The sequence below is a fragment of the Anomaloglossus baeobatrachus genome, chromosome 6, assembly GCF_048569485.1.
Source record: "Anomaloglossus baeobatrachus isolate aAnoBae1 chromosome 6, aAnoBae1.hap1, whole genome shotgun sequence".
Classification (NCBI taxonomy): Eukaryota; Metazoa; Chordata; class Amphibia; order Anura; family Aromobatidae; genus Anomaloglossus; species Anomaloglossus baeobatrachus.
The window spans coordinates 305,618,591-305,640,058 of NC_134358.1; the positions used below are offsets into that span (position 1 = coordinate 305,618,591).

The 21,468-nt window shown below is 45.1% G+C and overlaps 1 protein-coding gene across 1 annotated transcript in view; it reads right to left on the reverse strand.

Annotated features, from left to right (window-relative positions):
• LOC142243898 (NFX1-type zinc finger-containing protein 1-like) overlaps positions 1 to 21,468 on the reverse strand; it is a 312,672-nt gene that overhangs the window by 65,119 nt on the left and 226,085 nt on the right. Inside the window, exons 22-24 of the mRNA XM_075316094.1 lie at positions 14,596 to 14,741; positions 2,087 to 2,197; positions 899 to 994 (exon numbers count right to left, since the gene is read on the reverse strand). Of these exons, the coding sequence (XP_075172209.1) occupies positions 899 to 994; positions 2,087 to 2,197; positions 14,596 to 14,741 (353 nt within the window). The remainder of the gene's footprint in view (positions 1 to 898; positions 995 to 2,086; positions 2,198 to 14,595; positions 14,742 to 21,468) is intronic.

Here is a 21,468-nt window from a genome sequence, read left to right on the forward strand (position 1 = left end):
TATGAATGACTAGAACAATGAAGGCCCCTCGTCAGTCACAATATATGTTAAGTATTTTACATGTGACTGCATTGATCAGTACTGTTTATCCTTGTATAGCTTGACGATAGAGAAAAACTGGTAACAGACCACTATAGGGTCACTGTGAGATAGTATTATTCGACACATAGCTCTATCTATAGTGATATCATATATTTGTTCCTGATTGGAAGAGTAATTGTATTCCTGTCTCTGAGATTGTGATTAGATTTTTGCTTTCCAGTCCTGCCACTCCACTTTTTTTCTGTCGTAAAACCCCTAGATTCCAAGCCTTTATCTGTCCTTGAGTCTAAAGGTAGCTGAGAAACTGTGGAAAAGAAGCGCACATAGGGTTTTACCCGATATAGGGTTAACGCAGGGAATGGGACAGGTACTCACCTGCTGTAGTTGTCACAGGCACAACTACTTAAAGGCACAATAGGAATAGAACGGTGGTAAGCAGCAGCCCCGATGCAAGCGGTGAAATATAAAAACTGGTTTTAAGAGAAAACGGGTTAAATGCTGCGCTAAAAAACACAGATCCAGGATATATGGTGAATTCTTTTTTCTTATTTTCATAGGTCAACGCGTTTCAAAGACATATCCGTCTTCTTCATCAGGACAAACATAAAAGGAACGACATCTTACGACATTTTATGTTTATCCTGATGAAGAAGACGGAGATGTCTTTGAAAGCGTTGACCTGTGAAAATATAGAAAAAGGAATTCACCATATATCCTGGATCTGTGGTTTTTAGCGCAGCATTTAACTTGTTTTCTCTTAAAACCAGTTTTTATATTTCTTGAGTCTAAAGGGCACAGCGTTAAGCAAGAGCTTTAAAGACTGCAACTTTTATTGATTATTAGGAAAAAATATTACCTTTACGTTGTCATATTTATATACGGATTCATGATTCTCCAGTTTGTCATAAATGTGTGGTGTTAGTAGCTTTGCTATTTCTGGCCTCATTCGATGCTACAAAAAGAGAAAAATGAATAGTTTGAGAGACGCATAAAATAGAACAGAATTGCTACTTTTCTCTTAGGCTTCAGTCACAAGGTAGTAGATTTTCTCATGCGATATGTTAATGACACTCGGCTCAAATTCTACTGTGAGCGTGATCCAAGTGTCATCTACTGTGCTCCGATTCTCTCATATGGAAGAATGAGTGGGCTCACACTGCATAGAGGGCTATATGAGGGCTCATACTGTATATAGAGAGGTTATGTGGGGGCACACACTGTATATATGGAGCTATGTAAGGGCTTATACTTTATATAGAGGTCTCACACTGTATATAGCGGGGCTATCTGAGCACTCATATGGTATATAGGGGAACTGTGGTGGCTTCTATCTGTATATAATGGGGCTCTCTGTGGACTCAGATTTTATATTGGGGTTGCTCCATTCACTCAAAGAATAACCATCAATTACATTTTTATTTAAAAAAACAAAAAAAAAACCAATAGTACACATGAAAAGTGGCAACTTTGTAATATATATCATCAGAGAAATTTGCATCTTTCATGTCCTGGACTGTTCTTTCACTCTCAATTCATAGGTAAAATCTGTATTCAGTGAATAAAACAAATTTACAAGCACCAACTGTCATCTATGGAAAGCGGAAAAGGAAGAAAAGCTAGAAGCAGCCAGCCATTCTACTAAAAGTTCTCTTGCAACGCATGTTACAGTTCTCCATAGACCATTATAAGCACCAACTGTTATTTCTTATCTTAGTAATAGGAAATTCTGAGCTTACCCTTGAATTGAGAATTTTGAGACTGAATGATCAGTTCAGGAGTCACATGTACTATTGATTCATGAGAAAAATTAAAACAACGGTCACTTTTTTTTATAGGGCCAACAGAGATAGTCTTTGGATCTGCCATATGAATTAATAAGCCGCAGTACGCATGATTGACCATTGCGCCATTCACATGGGCTCTGTATAGGCAGAGTTGTCAGAATCTGTGGAGGTCCCTGCGATCGGATAGGGAATAACTTACTAACTTGGGAAAACCTCTTTAAGTTATCATACGCTACCCCATATTGTCACATAGAACTTACTTGATAGTTCAGGCGCACGTATGGTATGTTCATTCTTATCAGCCTCTCAAACATTGAAACTTCCAAATTAAAATGTTTTGCCAGTTCGTACACGGTTGTTGCTGGACGGAGCTGCATAGAAAAACATTTCATAATGAAAAAATGATGCATATAATATATTATACCGTTACTATTATGGAAAGTGTGCCTCTTTTTGATCCAAGTGATGACGAGAGGCCAACATTCTCACTACTATTCTATTACGATTGTGAGCCCCAATGGGGACAGTGATGATAATGTCAGTAAAGCGCTACAGAATATGATGTATGTAAGCAAAGCATAGTGAATATATATAGACCTACATTAAAATTAATTTTAATGAATATAGCTGAAGAGTCAAAAAATGTAGCTCCCAATTACTCTGTCATTACTCTGACCTTTCAAGCTGATATTCATTTTCCAAAAGGCTGCAAAAATTAAGCCTTCTGAAGCCTCTTCCTCGGAAATCTAATTAAGAATTGGCTGTACTGTTTGAGGAGCATGCAGTGTAATATACAACTTACTGCCCATATCAGTTCTTTAAAAAATGTATAATCATAAAGAGTCTACTGTGCTCCAGACCGACTGATGAAACCTGGAAAAGCATTTGTGAGAGGCAACATCTTCAATACCACCAAACATCACACGTCACGCCAAATAGAAGCAGTTCTGACATCACATTAAGGGTGAGTTCATTAAATGTTTGACCAAATATAGCAGGATCATAAATTGTAAGTTGATAATTTTGCATCATGTTATAAATATTCCTTGGAAAAAAAAGATTAATCTAATCACCAATAAGATTTTTAGTTTTCTTATTTCTTTTCCCTTATATAACAATGACATTTAAAGGGGTTGTCCACTACTAGGACAAGAAGTTCTAATTCCACTTCTTTCTTCCAGTTAAAATAAAAGACCCTGTACTCACGTTCTGGCACTGTTCGAGTGCTGTCAGTAACCGCGGTATGAAGTTCATGTGATATTGTGATGTCACGAGAGCCCGGCATCCAATCACTGCCAGCTTCTTTCTCCTCACCTTTGGATCAAATGAGGAAGTATGAGGAAGTGACTCTGTGGCTGCAACTCACTTCCTGTTGATTGCTCATTTGGTCTCAGGCGGGCTTTGCACGTTGCGACATCGCAAGCCGATGCTGCGATGTCGAATGCGATAGTCCCCGCCCCAGTCGCATATCGAAAATTATCGCTACACCAGCTTCACATGCACTTACCTGCCCTGCAACGGTCACTCTGGCCGGTGACCCGCCTCCTTCCTAAGGGGGCGGGTCGTGCGGCGTCATAGCGACGTCACACGGCAGGCAGCCAATAGCGGCGGAGGGGCGGAGATGAGCATGATGTAAACATCACGCCCACCTCCTTCCTTCCGTAGAGCCGCCGGCGGCAGGTAAGGAGATGTTCCTCGCTCCTGCGGCGTAACACACAGCAATGTGTGCTGACACAGGAACGAGGAACAGCATCGTACCTGTCGTAGCAGGATAATTATGGAAAAGTCGGAGCCCCGATGATACAATAGCGACGCTTTTGCGCTCGTTAATCGTATCATCTAGAATTTACACACAACGATGTCGAAAGTGACGCCGGATGTGCGTCACTTTCGATTTGACCCCACCGACATCGCACGTGCGATGTTGCAACGTGCAAAGCCGCCCTAAAGGCATGTAGAGATAAGCTGGTGGACACGGGGCTCCTGTGACGTCACTGACTCGCCCACCCCAGGGCTTTGGGACACCCGGTGCCGGGCCGCACTAGTCCGGGGGTAGTCAGTGGTGGCGGGGCCCGACTCCGTGACCCTGGCGGGGTCAACTAATATGGCTTCAATGGGGGTGGTGATTATTAAAGTTTGTATGTGTGACGCCACCTGTGGTTTGCGGCTATTAAGCCGCCGCTGCTGTATGGGGCCTCCGGGGCTGGTGGAATGGCAGCTTGGATGGTCCTGCTCCCCACAGGTGGAGCGGTACCCCGGGGCAACCGTTGGTGCTTGTAAGAGTCTATGATGGTTTTGTGTGAATGATACGGTGCAGGGCCGACAGGGCAGTGAAAGAAACAGACACAAACAGTAGTCTCTTTACCTTCTTTTCTTTTACTTGGCAAAACAGTCCAGTCCTGGGAGACCGTCACAGGTGGTGAAGGGGATCCGGTCGGCCTGGAAGTAACTGGGGTGATCTTCTTGGCCAGTCGAGTATTGAGGCCTACTCCTGTTCTTCCTTCACTTCTACAGGACCCTGCACTTTGGGTTTAGCAATGGCCCTCTTGCTGCTGGGACCGGTGGTTCGTCCCTTTCTCCTAGGATAGGCTGCGCAGGCCCTCTCTGATGCTCCCCTGCGGGGGTCCACACCGGGCCCTGGTGATGCAGCTGTACCTTCGGATGGTTTTAGGGGCCAGGAGACTTGCAGTCCTCCTGCTCTTTGGATTCGGCTACCAGGAAAGGGTTTTACACCCTGGCAACCACAGACTCCGATGTCTAAATCTTCTTCTGTGCCTCTTTACAGCTCTTGCTTTCCTGGGTTGAGCTAACCTAGCTCCAACCCCAGCTCACAAGACTGCACTACTCCACGTCCTCTCTCTCCAAACTTCCCTAACAGACTGAACACTAACTCCTCCCTCAGGTCAGACTTAAGGAAGTGCTCCCTGGAGCTCCAGGTTCAGAGCTCCCTCTGCTGGCCTGAGAGAGGAACGGCATTGGATGTTGGTACTTATAGAATAAGGGGGCACCTTTCCCCTATTGGGATCACCATCAGCAAAATTGGGGCAAATTAAGACAGGAGAAAAAGAGTTGCTGTATATAGGGATCAACCAATGCGTTTTTGTTCAATTCAAAAAATTATTTTATTGGTACAAAAATTTGTGCATACATAGAATCCACACAAGACAGTGAAAGGGTTAAAAACATTAAAAATATGTATAATTAACGAACACCCCAATACAAGGTTCCATGTCAGGAACCTGACGCCGAAATTCCGAATACCACTATACTAGATGTACCATATAATAATAAATCCAGGTGGGATACAGATCATAAATGTCATCAGTTACTGCAATCATATACCCAATAGTACATAAAAGTATAGCATACTATCTGACACCACCATTGTTAAATACAATGTAATAATTATAGACCACCAGCAGGACAAAAAAACCTTATATAAAGGAAATCAGCGTACAACAGACACCGATTTAAGTAAGGTAAAACACCAGCTAACCAAAGGCGTCCGAGATGAAACACCAGGTTATATTACCACCTGCTGAGGTCCGAATTTAAAGCAGTGCAAGGTCCCAGGATCGGTGTGGGTATGGGGTGTTTCCCCACGCGTATCGCCACAGAGAATGTGGCTTCCTCAAGAGCCAAAAAATAAATGATACCATCACTGATCGTAGTGCAATTTATCCCCTGAGCTGAGCACTTACCAGCTGTGTCTAATCCTGCTGGAATGCCATGTGAGGCATTACATCAGGGTCCAGAAGCAACTGGATGTAGGTACTTACTGACCAATGGACCTCCCAATTACCTCCAATTTCTGCATTAACCCTTTGGAGGGGCAATGCCGTTGTGGCAACCAGATCCTGGGGCGCCACACTCCCCCTTAGTTAAAACCAGTACTCCCGAACTGAGGAAAAACATAAACAAGACATAACATTTTAACATTTCATCCCATTATGGGAGGCGCATTACTTAAACGTTACAAACTTAAATAATAACTATTATGAGTCTAGTGTGGCTCCCTGCCGGGTGTCCATTACACTGCTCCATGGGGGACCCGCCGCGATAAAACCCCCAACGTAGGCTCTGGGCGTGCGTCAGAGCATTGATGACCCCAATGTATGCACGCCGGACGGGTTTTTCTTCTGGGGTGGTGAGCACACTGGTGCTAACTATATACAATTAAAGTTTTGGCCACTCATAGTCCGGTGACCCAGTTGTCCATATACTTAATCACCTAAAACAAAAAGCATTTTTATACAAGACATTTTCACATAACTATATACACTCTGATTGGTACTTTTTCTTTCTGATCTCTATACTTTGGAGGGGGCTGTCCCCGTGTGCTACGTTGGGACCTGCATAGTACCGGTGTTTGTTCCTGACTACTTGGAGTGTCTGCTACCTCAGTGTTACTGGTAGGCCTAACCCTGATAGGTATGCGTGATTGCTGCCTACGGGGTCTGAGATTCACCAAGGGTACGACAGGTTCACCACTTGCAGGGGGTTGATTTTCCTGTTCCACTGCTGGCGTGACATCTTGTGTTGGGACTGATAGTTCTTCAGGTGGATCTGGAACCTCTTCTGTTTCTGGTACGACTACTTGCGGGAATGTCGATACTGGCACCACTATAGCCTTATTTACTTGGGTCCATGTTTTGGGGAATTTTCCTAGTATTGTTTGGATCATTTCTTCTCCTTTTTCTTGAGGTTGGGGACTTTCTTGAACTTCTTCTTGGATTTTACACCATTCAGGGCATACCTTCAGACGATCTCTGGAAACTGCTTGATATGTTTTGCCTCTTTACTTATTAGGCATACTTTTCTGTTGTCAAAATTTGAGGGAATAATTGTGTAGGGCTCATTTTCCCACTGGTCATCTAATTTGTGCATTTTCCGCTTTTTCTTGAGGACCTGTTCTCCAGGTGCTAAGGGAGTTGCTGGGCCTGTTTGATTGTAGTTCTTTTCTTGTCTCATTCTGGCTTGCAACAGGTTCTTTTCCACACATTCTTGAACTTGGCGGTATTGTTGTTGTCACTCTGTATTCCAATCTTCTGTCTGTTGAACCACTTCAGGTGACACAGTTCCCATTTCAAAGTCTACAGGTAACTTGCCAGGTCTGGCTCGCATCAAGTAAGCGGGGCTGCAGTTGGTGGAATTTACTGGAATATGATTGTACAAATCCACTAGATCTGGCAACTTCTCTGGCCATTGGTTTCTTTCTTCTAGAGGTAGAGTCTTGAGCAAATCAATAACCACATGGTTCATCTTCTCGCACAATCCTTTGGTTTGAGGGTGGTACGGTGTTGTTCTTATTTTATTACAGCCGTACATGTTACAGAATTCTTGGAACACTTCTGCCTCGAATGCAGGGCCTTGATCAGTCAGTACTCTTTCAGGATAACCGTGGGGGTCGACAAAAGTATGCTTGAAAGGCCCTAGCTGCTTTTCTGGCTGTCTGGTCTTTCACAGGCACTACTACCAGGAAACGAGAGTAATGGTCCACTATGGTAAGGGCGTAGACATAGCCTGACCGGCTTGGTGTTAGTTTCCCGTGGTCCATGGCCACTAATTCAAGGGGTTGCTTCATGATGATTGGCTGCAGGGGCAACCTTTGGCTAGTATCATCTTTTCGCCTCAGGTTACAAGGACCACAGTCTCGGCACCACTTCTCGATGGCCTTTCTCATGTGTACCCAGTAGAACCGATCACGGAGTAGGACCTCCAACTTCTTCCACCCGAAGTGTCCTGCTTTACCGTGGTAAGCGGCTAGGACCATAGGGGCATCCCTCTGTGGAACCACTATCTGCCAGTCGAGTTCATTGGTACGCCAGTTAACATATCTCTTGCATAACTTGCCTTTGTAGAGAAACAGTCGTTCCCTCTCCTTCCACAGCTGTTGGGCTTCTTGTGGAGCATCTGGACCAAGATGGGTTTCAGCTTGTGCTAGCTTTTCTTTGACTAATCGGATGGCTGGGTCACTGTTCTGGGTTTCTTCCCATTTATGGTGGAGTAATGGGTTGACCGAGACCTTGTGCTGGCTCGAGTGCTTCCCTCTTACATCATGCTCACACTGGGAGACACCTTGGTGATGGAAAGCTGGTAACTCTATCTCTTCGAGTTCATCCAGGTCTTCTCCAGACTCAGGTAAGTGAGGCATTCTGGACAGCGCATCAGCATTGTTATTCTTTCGGCCAGCCCGGTACTTGATGGTAAAGTCAAAGTTGGACAGTCGAGCCATCCATCGCTGTTCTAGCGCACCTAGCTTGGCTGTTGCCAGGTGGGTCAACGGATTGTTGTCCGTGAAGATGGTAAACTTGGCCGACGCCAGATAGTGCTTGAAGCGTTCAGTCACTGCCCAGACAATGGCGAGGAACTCCAGCTTAAAGGAACTGTAGTTTTCTGGATTCCTTTCTGTGGGACGAAGTTTTCTACTGAGAAATAAAGAAAAAAGTTCAGCTCACCGAGTTGCTGTTCACCGCTGTCTTTGTGGACCTGGCGCAGGGAAAGCTTGGCAGCCAATTGTACGATGTAGGAAAGAAATCCAGCACAGTCCTCAGGATGTAGGCTTTAAAATCATCAATATTTATTTGTGAAATCCGATAAAATCCATAAAGTATAAAGCGGTCAGCAAATAATACTGGGGATACAGATATGGAGACCCCACCTGGGGTCTCCATATCTGTATCCTCTGTATTATTTGATGACCGCTTTATACTTTATGGATTTTATTGAAGTTTTCTACTGGCATAGGCTATCACCTTCTCTCTGCCTTCTTGTACCTGGGACAGAACTGCGCCCAATCCCACATTGCTGGCATCCGTGTACAGTACAAACGGTTGGCCGTAGTCAGGGTAAGCCGGAATTTCCTCTCCAGTGAGGGCCATCTTCAACCAGACAAAGGATGTTTCTACTTGACTGTTCCATTCGAATGGAGGACTCTGCTTCTTAGCCTTCTTTGGCTGACCCACCAGGAGATCTTGAAGAGGCGCTGCTATTTTCGTGAAACCGTCAATGAACCTTCGGTAGTAGCCCACCAGTCCAAGGAACTGCTGCACCTCCTTTATCGTGGTGGGTCTTGTCCAGTCCTTGATTACTGTGACTTTCTCTGGATCAGGTGCCACACCTTCTGCGCTGACTACATGACCCAGGTACTGTACCTTTGGCTTCAAGAGGTGGCATGTTAACGGCTTTATCTTCAGGCCATACTTGGACAAGGACTCAAACACTTCTGCCAAGTGCCTCAGGTGGTCTTCATAGGTCTTCGAGTAGACTATGACGTCATCCAGGTACAATAGCACTGTTTCAAAGTTGTAATGGCCCAAGCAGCACTCCATCAATCTTTGGAATGTTCCTGGGGCGTTGCAGAGCCCGAATGGCATACAGTTGAACTCGCAGAGGCCCATTGGTGTAGTAAATGCAGTCTTCTCCTTGTCCGCCTCTGCCACGGGAACCTGCCAATACCCACTGGTGAGATCCAAGGTGGAGAAATAGTTAGCTGATTTTAAAGCTGCTAATGACTCTTCTATTCTGGGTAGTGGATAAGCATCTTTATGTGTAATGCAGGTAATTTGCCTGTAATCAATACACATTCTCATTGTGCCATCTTTTTTTTTTACGAGCTCTAGGGGAGCTGCCCAGGGGCTACAACTATCTCTGATCACCCCAGCCTCCTTCATGTCCGTAATATTTCTTTGGCACACTGATATTGAGCTGGGGGTACAGGGCGGTATCTCTCTTTAATGGGATGATGGTCACCAGTGGGGATTTGATGTTTAACCCCTTTTACCTGCTAAAGTCTAGAGGGTGTTTGCTGAAGACCCGCTCGTATTCCTGTACCACCCGGTAAACTCCATGCTTTTGGTGGGAAGGGGTGGAGTCGGTGCCCACATGTAATCTTTGGCACCAATCCTCCAGCTGTCCCTTGGAGCCATTGTCTTCCGCCTGGTCGGATGGGATCAAGGGTTCCATGGCTCTTATGGTATTATTACTGACAGTGTACAGCTTAGCTACAGTGGCGTACCGGGGCAATTTGGCTTCCTCCTCCCCACAATTCAGGACGCGGACGGGTACTCTTCCCTTGCGGACGTCTGCTACCCCCCCTGGCTATCAGGACTCCAGGCCTACTGTCTGAATACACAGGTTCTACCAGGGCCTGGTAATCTTGACACCTGAGGCCTATTGCTGCCCGACACCATATCAACATTTCACTTCTTGGGGGTATTGCAATAGGGAGGGGGTCATTTACCCTCACACTGCCAATTTCTCCTCCGGCCAGCTCTACCTGCTGCCTCCTCATCAGGGCTCTAATCTCCCTCTGTAGGGCACGCTGCTGCCCGGAGCTGGCAGTTTCAGCCACCTGCTGCAACAAAATTATCACTTCGGCAAGACAATTTTCCATTACATTTGTACCGATTGTTAGCAGTGGGTTAGATTCTTTGCGATCAATATCCACAATTATCATCCCCTGAGATGGCAATTCTACCCTCCCCACTTTAATGGTTACTTCTTTATACCCAATTTGAGGCACGGGTTGGCCATTACTGGCTACAATCATTAAATCATCATCTGGGCCTCGCGCAATGTCTGAATCAGCCCAGTATCTTTTGTATAGTATATAAGGTATGGTTGTTACCTGGGACCCTGTATCCAGTAAGGCAAACAAAGGGATCCTGTCCAGCACAACAGGAAGGACCGGTCGTCTCCCCACAAACTTGTTGCACCAGTCAGTCGAGCCGGGATTTCTTACACCTGGCGGTTGGCTCCTGGCCCCAGGTTCGGCCCGTTTTTACTGGACAGTGCCATGCGTAGTGGCCCGCCTGGCTGCAGCGGCGGAAGATCGGTTGTCCAGCTGAATCATACCGGTCTGTGTCTTTTCCTCGGGTCGGCTGAATCCTCCTCTGTCGCATCCATGGGACGTCATCTGGACTGGAGGCCAACTCTATTCTCGCCGGCGATGGGGTCACTTGTAGAGACTGCACTGTTTTTGCGAGGGCAGCCACAGTCATGGTCAGTTCTTGGACCTGATGTCTGAGATCTGCAGAGGAGTCATTATCTAGAGTCTGCGCCTCAGCCCCTGCAGTGGCTCGGGTTGCAGGCACCACCTCTGGGTATGTGATAGCAAGGGGCCGGAGGGGTACTGTGTCATTTGGTGTAGATTCTCTCAGTACCCGAATGGCCTGGTCCTTAAACTTTGCAAAGTCCAGGGCAGGATTCTGCAGGACCAGGATACACAGCTGTGTCCTGTGAGCATCTGACAGGAGCGTTTCTATAAATTGCTCAGTCAGTAGCTTATCTTCACCACGCACACTCTTTGGGTCCACCTGTTTAACTGCTTTCAGGGCTTCCTGCAAGTTTAAGGCATAGTCCCGTATGCTGTCTTTAGCCCTTTGTTTGCACCCAAAGAATTTATTTTTTATCTCTGCTGCAGTGCGGGTGTCAAAAGTACTCTTCAACTTAGCCAGTATCTGAGTTACTGTCCCTTTATCTGTATCAGGCCAGGACTTTACTTCACGCTGGGCTGCGCCAGTTAACTGTCCTATTATTATGCCCACTTTCTGGCTCTCAGTTAGAGGATACACTTTAAACAAGCTATGCAGTCTTTCTCTGAAGTCGCTCAGGGTATGTGATTCCCCGGAGTACTGCGGTAACTAGTCCGCTCCCGGGAGGTATGGCATGGTGAGCAGCATTACGGGCGCTGCAACGGGAGCTGGGGCGACGGGGATTACATTTGCCGCTGCTGCTGCGTCTTGGGCTATAGCAGCCCCCTGTTCTCCCTCGGTGTCGGACATCTTCCTTCCCCCTTAGTGGACCTTACCAGGCTCCGCTCCCTTTTCAAAATCTCTTCAGAGGTGCGCGGGGTTAACGAACCTCCACTCTGATGGCGCGCTCTCTTTGCGCTCTTTTCCGGACACGCCCCCTTTCTTCCTGCGCTCAGCAAGCTAATGGCGGCGGCAGCTTTTTCACACAAGTTAATCACAGTCTTATTAAATGAAGTTCTTTCAGGCACACAGTACCCGGTGGGACCGGGCACGAAATCCTGTTCGTGACGCCAAGGTTGACTCGCCCACCCCAGGGCTTTGGGACACCCGGTGCCTGGCCGGACTAGTCCGGGGGTAGTCAGTGGTGGCGGGGCCCGACTCCGTGACCCTGGCGGGGTCAACTAATATGGCTTCAATGGGGGTGGTGATTATTAAAGTTTGTATGTGTGACGCCACCTGTGGTTTGCGGCTATTAAGCCGCCGCTGCTGTATGGGGCCTCCGGGGCTGGTGGAATGGCAGCTTGGATGGTCCTGCTCCCCACAGGTGGAGCGGTACCCCGGGGCAACCGTTGGTGATTGTAAGAGTCTATGATGGTTTTGTGTGAATGATACGGTGCAGGGCTGACAGGGCAGTGAAAGAAACAGACACAAACAGTAGTCTCTTTACCTTCTTTTCTTTTACTTGGCAAAACAGTCCAGTCCTGGGAGACCGTCACAGGTGGTGAAGGGGATCCGGTCGGCCTGGAAGTAACTGGGGTGATCTTCTTGGCCAGTCAAGTATTGAGGCCTACTCCTGTTCTTCCTTCACTTCTACAGGACCCTGCACTTTGGGTTTAGCAATGGCCCTCTTGCTGCTGGGACCGGTGGTTCGTCCCTTTCTCCTAGGATAGGCTGCGCAGGCCCTCTCTGATGCTCCCCTGCGGGGGTCCACACCGGGCCCTGGTGATGCAGCTGTACCTTCGGATGGTTTTGGGGGCCAGGAGACCTACAGTCCTCCTGCCCTTCGGATTCGGCTACCAGGAAAGGGTTTTACACCCTGGCAACCACAGACTCCGATGTCTAAATCTTTTTCTGTGCCTCTTTACAGCTCTTGCTTTCCTGGGTTGAGCTAACCTAGCTCCAACCCCAGCTCACAAGACTGCACTACTCCACGTCCTCTCTCTCTCCAAACTTCCCTAACAGACTGAACACTAACTCCTCCCACAGGTCAGACTTAAGGAAGTGTTCCCTGGAACTCCAGGTTCAGAGCTCCCTCTGTTGGCCTGAGAGAGGAACGGCGTTGGATGTTGGTACTTACTGGCCAATGAACCTCCCAATTACCTCCAGGCTCAGCATTAACCCTTTGGAGGGGTAATGCCGTTGTGGCAACTAGATCCTGGGGCGCCACATCACAATGTCACATGAGCCCCATAACACGGTTACCGACAGCACTGGAACAGCACCAGAATGGGAGGTAAGTACAGTACCTTTTATTTTAATTGGGGTAAACAAGTGGAGTCAGATGGTATTGTCCTAGAAGTTGACAACCCCTTTAAGGAGTTTAACATTCCTTATAATTTTGTTTCTAGAGCAGCTGAGCTGCAAGTTACTTCTCTCACTGTTATTTACAATGTGCAGAGAACAGCAGCCAGCAATGGACCACATGAGCAATCAACAAGAAGTGAGTGTCAGCTCAAAAGGCAGGGAGAAAGAAGCCGGCGGTGATTGTGACGTCATGGGTGCCCAGATAACGATAGTGCTCTAATGGTGCCAGAACGGGAGGTGATTACAGGTTTTTTTTATTTTAACTGGGGGAAACAAGTGGAATCAGAAAGGGTTGTCCTAGTAGTGGACAACCCCTTTAAACTGGTAGTCTGCTGTTATATCCCATTCATGGTAAGGAACAACAACTTATGGATTCAACACTTTTGGAGAACCAGCACTGTATACAGTGGAACCTTGGATTACGAGCATAATTGGTACTGGGAGTCTGCTCTTAAACCAAGTTACTCTTATATTAAAGCAAATTTCCCCATAGGAAATAATTGAAACACAGATAATTCGTTCCACAACTCAAAAATATTTACTGTATTTATACAAACTTATTACAGTAATACAATATAATTTCTTGTATTCATATAAAATCATTACAGTACACTAATACAAAATACTGTACAGTACAGCAAAATCATATAAAACAAATTAAACTGTACGTTAGCTTATAATAGTAGTGTTGGTGTGCGGGAGGTACAATACAAGCAATGTGCTGCACTGGTTATCAATAAGAAAGTACAATACTATATCCACAAATGCAAATTAATAGATATGCTGTATAGTATATACTGTACTGTACAATGGTATACAGTGTACAGTATACAGTACATATATATAGAAAGTTACCTCTAGAGCAGGTCGGAGTGGGGTGAAAGGACAGAAGCGGAAGTGTGCATGGTGAGTATTTGCTCTTATTGCAAAGCATTGCTCTTAAACCAAGTTACACATTTTTAGAAAGCTTTGCTTGTCTTGCAAAACGCTCTCAAACCAAGTTACTCTTAAACCAAGGTTCCACTGTACAACTGACATTTACTTCACTTTTCTTCAGAATGATTCTTGACATCCACCTCTGACTGTGAGGTCTTTATGTCCACAGGAAGCCTTTTCTCTATATGTTATCAATCATGCAATTCTTATTATGTTTGACACAGATGCGTGAGAAATCCCCTCTAGGTGGCAGTATTTGAAACACTGTCACTGTCTAGTCTAGAACTTGACCATGCCTTGTTTGGAGACACTCTGATCTTGATTTTACATTTGGTCTTATGTGTCTTGTTCCCATGGGCATAACTCCAATACTGAAAGAGCTGACGTCTTCAATAAACTGGCTATTCAGTGTATACATTGACAAACACTGATTCATTTTAAGAATATCTTGAACATGTTCTTCAATTGGTTAAATATTAAAACATTGCTATCCTGTTGTGCAGTGCTGTACATTAGCAAATGACAAGTTGCAGTTAATACACTTGAAAACATACTTGCTGATGGTCTCCAATTAGGATAAGGTGTTGGCAACTGCGGCTCAGCGTTGTTATAATGTGTGCTTCCAAAACCTCAGCCGCCTCTTCAACAACGACAATCTTTGGTTGAACAACTTGTAGAAGTTTCCTGTATTTTGCTGCACCTATACATTTTTATATTTCAAAAAGAAACACATTAATGGCCTTATTTTAGTCGACTATGTAATTACTAGTAAGGTGGAACGTACATTCAGTTTTACATTTACAAACTAATAAATTGCACAAAGTCTCTAAAATTTCTTAAACCATATCTGATGAAGAGCCCGTCCCCTGGGCAGTTTCTAAACCTTGTTATTTATTACCATCTTCTCAGTCAACCATTAAGAGGTATCAACCACTGAGGACTCACAAAATGTAATAATGTTGAAGTGTATGAAGAATATGTATTTCATTATCACATAGGACCATATGGTATTTTCTGTTATTTGCAAACTCTTCTTCCTAACATTTATAGCCAAAAGCAGATCTGGCCAAACGTATGCCCATACAGAGACAAAAATCATCACTCAACTGCCTCTATGAAATACACAAGAACGTTAGGAAGTACACCTATAAAAAATGCTAGACACATTGTCCCCAAGAATGGTTAGTCACACTGTCCCACAACAGGGGTCACATACAGCCATGGCCAAAGTGGTTGTCAACCTTGAAATTGTTCAAGAAAATTAAGTATTTTTCCCAGAAAATTATTGCAATTACACGTTTTGTTAAGCACATGTTTATTTCCTTTGTGTATATTGGAACAACACAAAAATCAGGAAAAAGGCAAATTGGAGATAATGTCACACAAAACCCCCAAAATGGGCCAGACAAAATTGTTGGCACCGTCAACTTAATATTTGGTTGCACCTTTAGTATAAATAACTGCAATCAATCGCTTCCTATAACAATCGATAGGCTTCTTTCTCCTCTCAATTGGAATTTTAGACAACTCTTCTTTTGCAAACTGCTCCAGGTCTCATATTTGAAAGGTGCCTTCTCCCAATAGCAATTTTAATATCTCTCCATATGTGATCAATGGGGTTTAGATCCGGACTCATTACTGCCACTTCAGAACTCTTTAGTGCTTTGTTTCCATTTACTTCTAGGTGCTTATTAAAGTATGATTGGAGTCGTTGTTCTGCTGGAAGGCCCATGACCTAGGATGCAAACCCAGCTTTCTGACACTGGGCATTAAACTGCCACCCAAAATCCTTTTGTAATCTTCAGATTTCATTATGCTTGGCACACCACTATCATAGCACCCATGGCCAGAGGCAGCAAAACAACAAAAAAATATATTTGAACCTCCACCATCTTTGACTGTATGTACTATGTTCTTTTCTTTGTAGGCCTCTTTTTGTTTTCGGTAAACAGTAAAATGATGTGCTTTACCAAAAAGCTCTATCTTGGTCTCATTTGTCCACAAGGTGCTTTCCCAGAAGGATTTTGGCTTACTCATGTATATTTTGGCAAACTGCAGTATAGCATTTTTATGTCTCTGTGTCAGCAGTGGGGTCCTCCTGGGTTTCCTGCCATAGCATTTCATTTAATTCAAATGTCGACAGATAGTTTGTGCTGAAACGAATGCACCCTGAGCCTCCAAGACAGCTTGAATATCTTTAGAACTTGATTGGGGGCTTATCCACTGTTAGGGCTATCCTGCTTTGCAACTTTTCATCAATTTTTCTATGCCAACGACATCCAGGGAGATTAGCTACAGTGCCATGGGTTGTAAACATCTCAATTATGTTGTGTACCATGGACAAAGGAACATCGAGATCTCTGGAAATGGACTTGTAACCTTGAGATTGTTGATATTTTTCAACCATTTTGGTTCTCAAGTCATCAGACAGTTCTATTCTCTTCATTCTGTTTTCCATGCTTAGTGTGGTACCCACAGCATACAATGCAAAAATTAAGTTAAACTTCTCTCCTTTATATTTGGTTTCAGATGTGATTTTCATATTGCCCACCTGTTATTTGGCACACGTGAGTTTGAACGAGCATCACATGCTCGAAAAAAAAGGTTCTTTACCCCCAATTTTGGAAGGTGCCAACAATTTTGTTTGGCCCATTTTTGGAAATTTGTGTGAAATTATTAGCCTCTTTTTCTCACACACAAAGGAAATAAACGAGTAAAACAAAATGTGAAATTTTAATACAGTTCAGGGAGAAATACTTAATTTTCTGAAACAATTTCAATGGTGCCAACACTTTCAGCCATGAATGTATAGTATACCTGTAGGTGACGAATAAGGTCATTTTTCCCCCCACACTCAGTGAGAGCCATTCAAAAATTGTAAGTAACTCTTACTGGAATGCCTGCTCCCATAATTTACACAAAGGACCCCTCTTTTGTAATGGATTGGTTGCAGACGAATTATAACTAGCACTTTAGAATGTTTAAAGTATACTTACTACTTGTATGTAATGAGAATTTGTCATGTTTAAAATGGCGTCTGATCCTCAGGCAGGATGTTATAGAGCAGGAGAAGCTGATCAACAAGCATTTTATTTATTGGTGTTTATATGAATAAAGGGGGCTTTACACACTACGATATCATTAATGTTTTATCGTCGGGGTCACGTTGTTAGTGACGCACATCCGGCGTCATTGACGATATCGCAGCGTGTGACACTGACCAGCGACCTAAAAAATGGTGAAAATCGTTCACCATGGAGAGGTCGTCCCAAACTCAAAAATCGGTAAGGGTTGTTTATCCATGTTGTTCATCGCTCATGTGGCAGCACACATCGCTATGTGTGACACCGCAGGAGCGAGAAACGTCTCCTTACCTGTCGCCGGCCCCAATGCGGAAGGAAGGAGGTGGGCGGGATGCTACGTCTTGATCATCTCCGCCCCTCCTCTTTGATTGGCCGGCTGCTTAGTGACGTTGCGGTGACGTCGCTGTGATGCCGAACGTCCCTCCCCCTTGAAGGAGGGATTGTTCGGCAGTCACAGCGACGACGACGACCAGGTAAGTATGTGTGACACTGCCGTAGCGATAATGTTCGCTACGGCAGCGATCACAAAAAATCGCATTCGCGCGACGGGGGCGGGTACTTACCCGCTCGATATCGCTAGAAATTGCTAGCGATATCGCTACCGTGTAAAGCCCCCTTAAGAGTCCATTGAATGATCGCTGTATGACTGTGCATGTAGTGATAGCTGTGATTCACTAGTTGGACTGCCCGCTGGACATTTGTTGAGTGACTTACAAGTTATACTAAGTTCTTTCCCATCAACCTATATATCATTCTGCTCTGCTTCTCCTTTTCTATACCATATTGTCCACAGATTGGTCTGCATGTACAATGTGACAGGTTCCCCTTAAGAATATAGGAGTCTGTGTTAGGCTATGTGCACACGCTGTGTTTTTTTCTGACCACAAAGATGCAGCGTTTTTGGCCCCAAAAAAACGCACAAAAACGCACCCACAGAAAAACCGCATAAAAAAATGCATTCGTTTTTGTGCGTTTTTTGCTGCATTTTGATGCTTTTTTTGCTACATTTTTGTCCAATGCATTCAATGGGTGAAAAACCCAGTGAAAAACACAAAAAGAATGGACATGCTGCATCTTTGTGGTCACCACAAAGACGCAGCCAAAAAACCTGCACTGGGGAGACAGCCAAAATAAATTTCATAGACTTTGTTGGGGAAGGAAATTCATGCAGTTTTGAGACCAAAACTGCACCCAAAAAACATGCAAAAACGCGACAAAAAACTCAGCGTGTGCACATAGCCTTACATATCTTTCTTGTTGCAGCTTTCCAGCAGCATGTACTGTAGATAATTCGCCTTCCACTGCCACCAGGCTTTCAGGAAATGTTCAGGAAAAAACTTACTCAATTTATCCTTCTAGTGTTAAGTATCGAAAGGAGATATGAAAGAGGCACATCTAGCTCCACTTTATAGTTCTCAATGTTTTCTTTTCAGCTGGAGGATAAGAAGGGAGTTTGGAACAGCAGGCGGCAACTTAAAAAACAGGATGAGCCTGCCCATTCAGCCAGTATGGAAAGCGGACATATGCAGAAAGGGTTGTCCCATGAACAAAGTTAATTTTAATCAATAGATCTTGGAATAATGAAAAGTTCTACAATTGGATGTTTTTAAAGAGACTGTCACCAGATTTTTGCCACCTAATCTTAGAGCAGCATAATGAAGGAGCAGAGATCCTGATTCCAGCGATATGTGACTTACTGGACTGCTTAGTGTAGTCTGGATAAAATTTAATCAGCAGTAGATTATCATTAGAGGACTACTTGGTCTGCTGCCACTATGCTGTTCTCAAATGAGGTAACAAAAACCTGGTGACAAATTCCCTTTAAAAAATTGTCTCTATGCTGAGATAATCTTATAAATGTGCCCCTGCTATGTACTGTGTAATGGCTGTGTCTGACCGTACAGGGACATGGTCTGATCATACCACATCTCCTGGGCAGGGGAGGAAGTAAAAAAATGTATACAAACATTACAGCACAGGACAGAAAATAATTATTTTTTTGTGGTAAAACATTTTTAACCCCTTCAGCCCCCGGGCACTTTCCGTTTTTGCGTTTTTGTTTTTTGCTCCCCTTCTTCTGAGAGGCGTAACATTTTTATTTTTCCATCAATCTTGCCATATGAGGGCTTGTTTTTTGCGGGACGAGTTGTACTTTTAAATGAAACCATAAGTTTTACCATATAGTGTACTGGAAAACGGCAAAAAAATTCCAAGTGCGGAAAAATTGCAAAAAAAGTGTGATCGTACAATAGTTTTTGGGATATTTTATTCACCGTGTTCACTATATGGTAAAACTGAGGTATCTATGTGATGCCTCAGGTCGGTGCGAGTTTGTAGACACCAAACATGTATAGGTTTACTTGTATCTAAGGGGTTAAAAAAAATTCACAAGTTTGTCCAATAAAAGTGGCGCACGTTTTGCGCCATTTTCCGAAACACGTAGCATTCTTATTTTTAAGGATCTATGCCTCAGTGATGGCTTATTTTTTGCGTCTCGAGCTGACGTTTATAATGGTACCATTTTTGCGCAGATACTACGTTTTGATCGCCTGTTATTGCATTTTGCGTAAAACTTGCGGCGACCAAAAAACGTAATTTTGGCGTTTGGAATTTTTTTGCGACTACGCCGTTTACCAATCAGATTAATTGATTTTATATTTTGATAGATCGGGCATTTCTGAACGCGGCGATACCAAATATGTGTATATTTATTTATTTTTTAACCCTTTAATTTTCAATGGGGGGAAAGGGGGGTGATTTGAACTTTTAGGTTTTTTGTTTTTTTTTTTATTTTTTAAAACTTTTTTTTTTACTTTTTTATTTTATTTTACTAGTCCCCCTAGGGGGCTATAGCGATCAGCAATCCGATTGCTGATCGCTATCTGCTGATCACAGCAATACCGCTGTAATCAGCAGATTCAGTCACTTTGGTTTTCCCTCTGTTCTCGGCCGAGGGAAAATGAAAGTGAAACATCGTAGCAGCAGGCGTCATCACATGACCCTGTGCTACGATGGCAACCACCGATAGTCACGTGATAACACACGTGACTTCCGGTGGGGGCGGCGGTGAGTAACAAACATGGCCGCGTGCATTTAAATCTTGCTGCCAGACTTTGGCAGCAAGATTTAAGGGGTTAATGGCCGCGGGTGGAAGCGATTCCACCCGCGGCTAGCAGGCACACATGTCAGCTGTTGAAAACAGCTGATATGTGTGCCGATCCACGCCGCCTGCCCGCGGCAGGGGGCGGGGCTTAACGGGACACGATCTATGACGGATAGATCCGTCCAAGGTCGTGAAGGGGTTAAAAATAGGAAGGGAAAAGTTTTACCTCACAGAAAGAATCAGTTATGATCCTGTTCTGTAATGTTGTCACGTTTCCCAGTCCCCGTGCCCCGCTCTCCGGTCCCCATGGCCCGCTCACCGCTCCCCGGCGGCGTCCCCTGCTCACCACTCTGGTCCCGGCCTCCTCTTCCTCGCCGGCGCCCTCCATGCGTCCAGCTCCCCGCTCCCGGCGCTCCTCTGCGACGTGGGACACCCAGCCGGGCACTCCTGCTTCCTCTGCACCGCTCCCTAGACTGGCTTCTGGTACACGGGCCTCGCGCATGCGCATTAGGGCGCGCGCGCGGTCATTGACCCTTTCTTAAAGGGCCAGCACCTAGAAACAGGAAATTGCATAGACAGGTACAGGGTATATTAGGATTCTCTTTCCTGGTGGGCGGGGCCTGTTCTACGTGTTTGATAGACTAGGAGTTCCGGTCCCCATATTGCTTTGCTCTGTATTAACCCTGTCCTGTCTCGTAGAGCCTGTCCTGCCACGCCAGCCGCTCCGAACCACGTCCATTACAGTACCCTGACGGTGACTTCGGCGGATGTTCCACCACCTCTGCAGCTCCGCCAGTCTCCAGTCCCTGGCTCCGTTGGGTGACCTGTCCCATCGCTCAGCAGGTTCCGGATCCCGCCTGACCCTTCAACCCGGCCTTGGACCCTGAGCCTCGTCACCCGGACTACCGTCCAGGACTCCGTGTGTTCAGCAACGCCCGTCTTTCCAGCTCCCCTACGGACTGTCTGACTACCAATAGTGCTTCGGCTGCCGTGCATCAAGACCCTCTGGCGGGGTGACCAGCCTGGCTGCCTCCTCAAGGGAAACCGGTGTACGGTCCAGAGTTTCCACCACCCGGACGTAACAAATGTCTTTATACTCCGTCTCTGTCCAGGAGCTGTGGTATGATCAGATCATGTTCCTGTATGGTCATACATGGGCATTACACAGTAATGCACAGAAGATTATCTCAACACAAGAACATTTTTTTTTTAAACACATCCCATTGTGGAATTTATTTTTA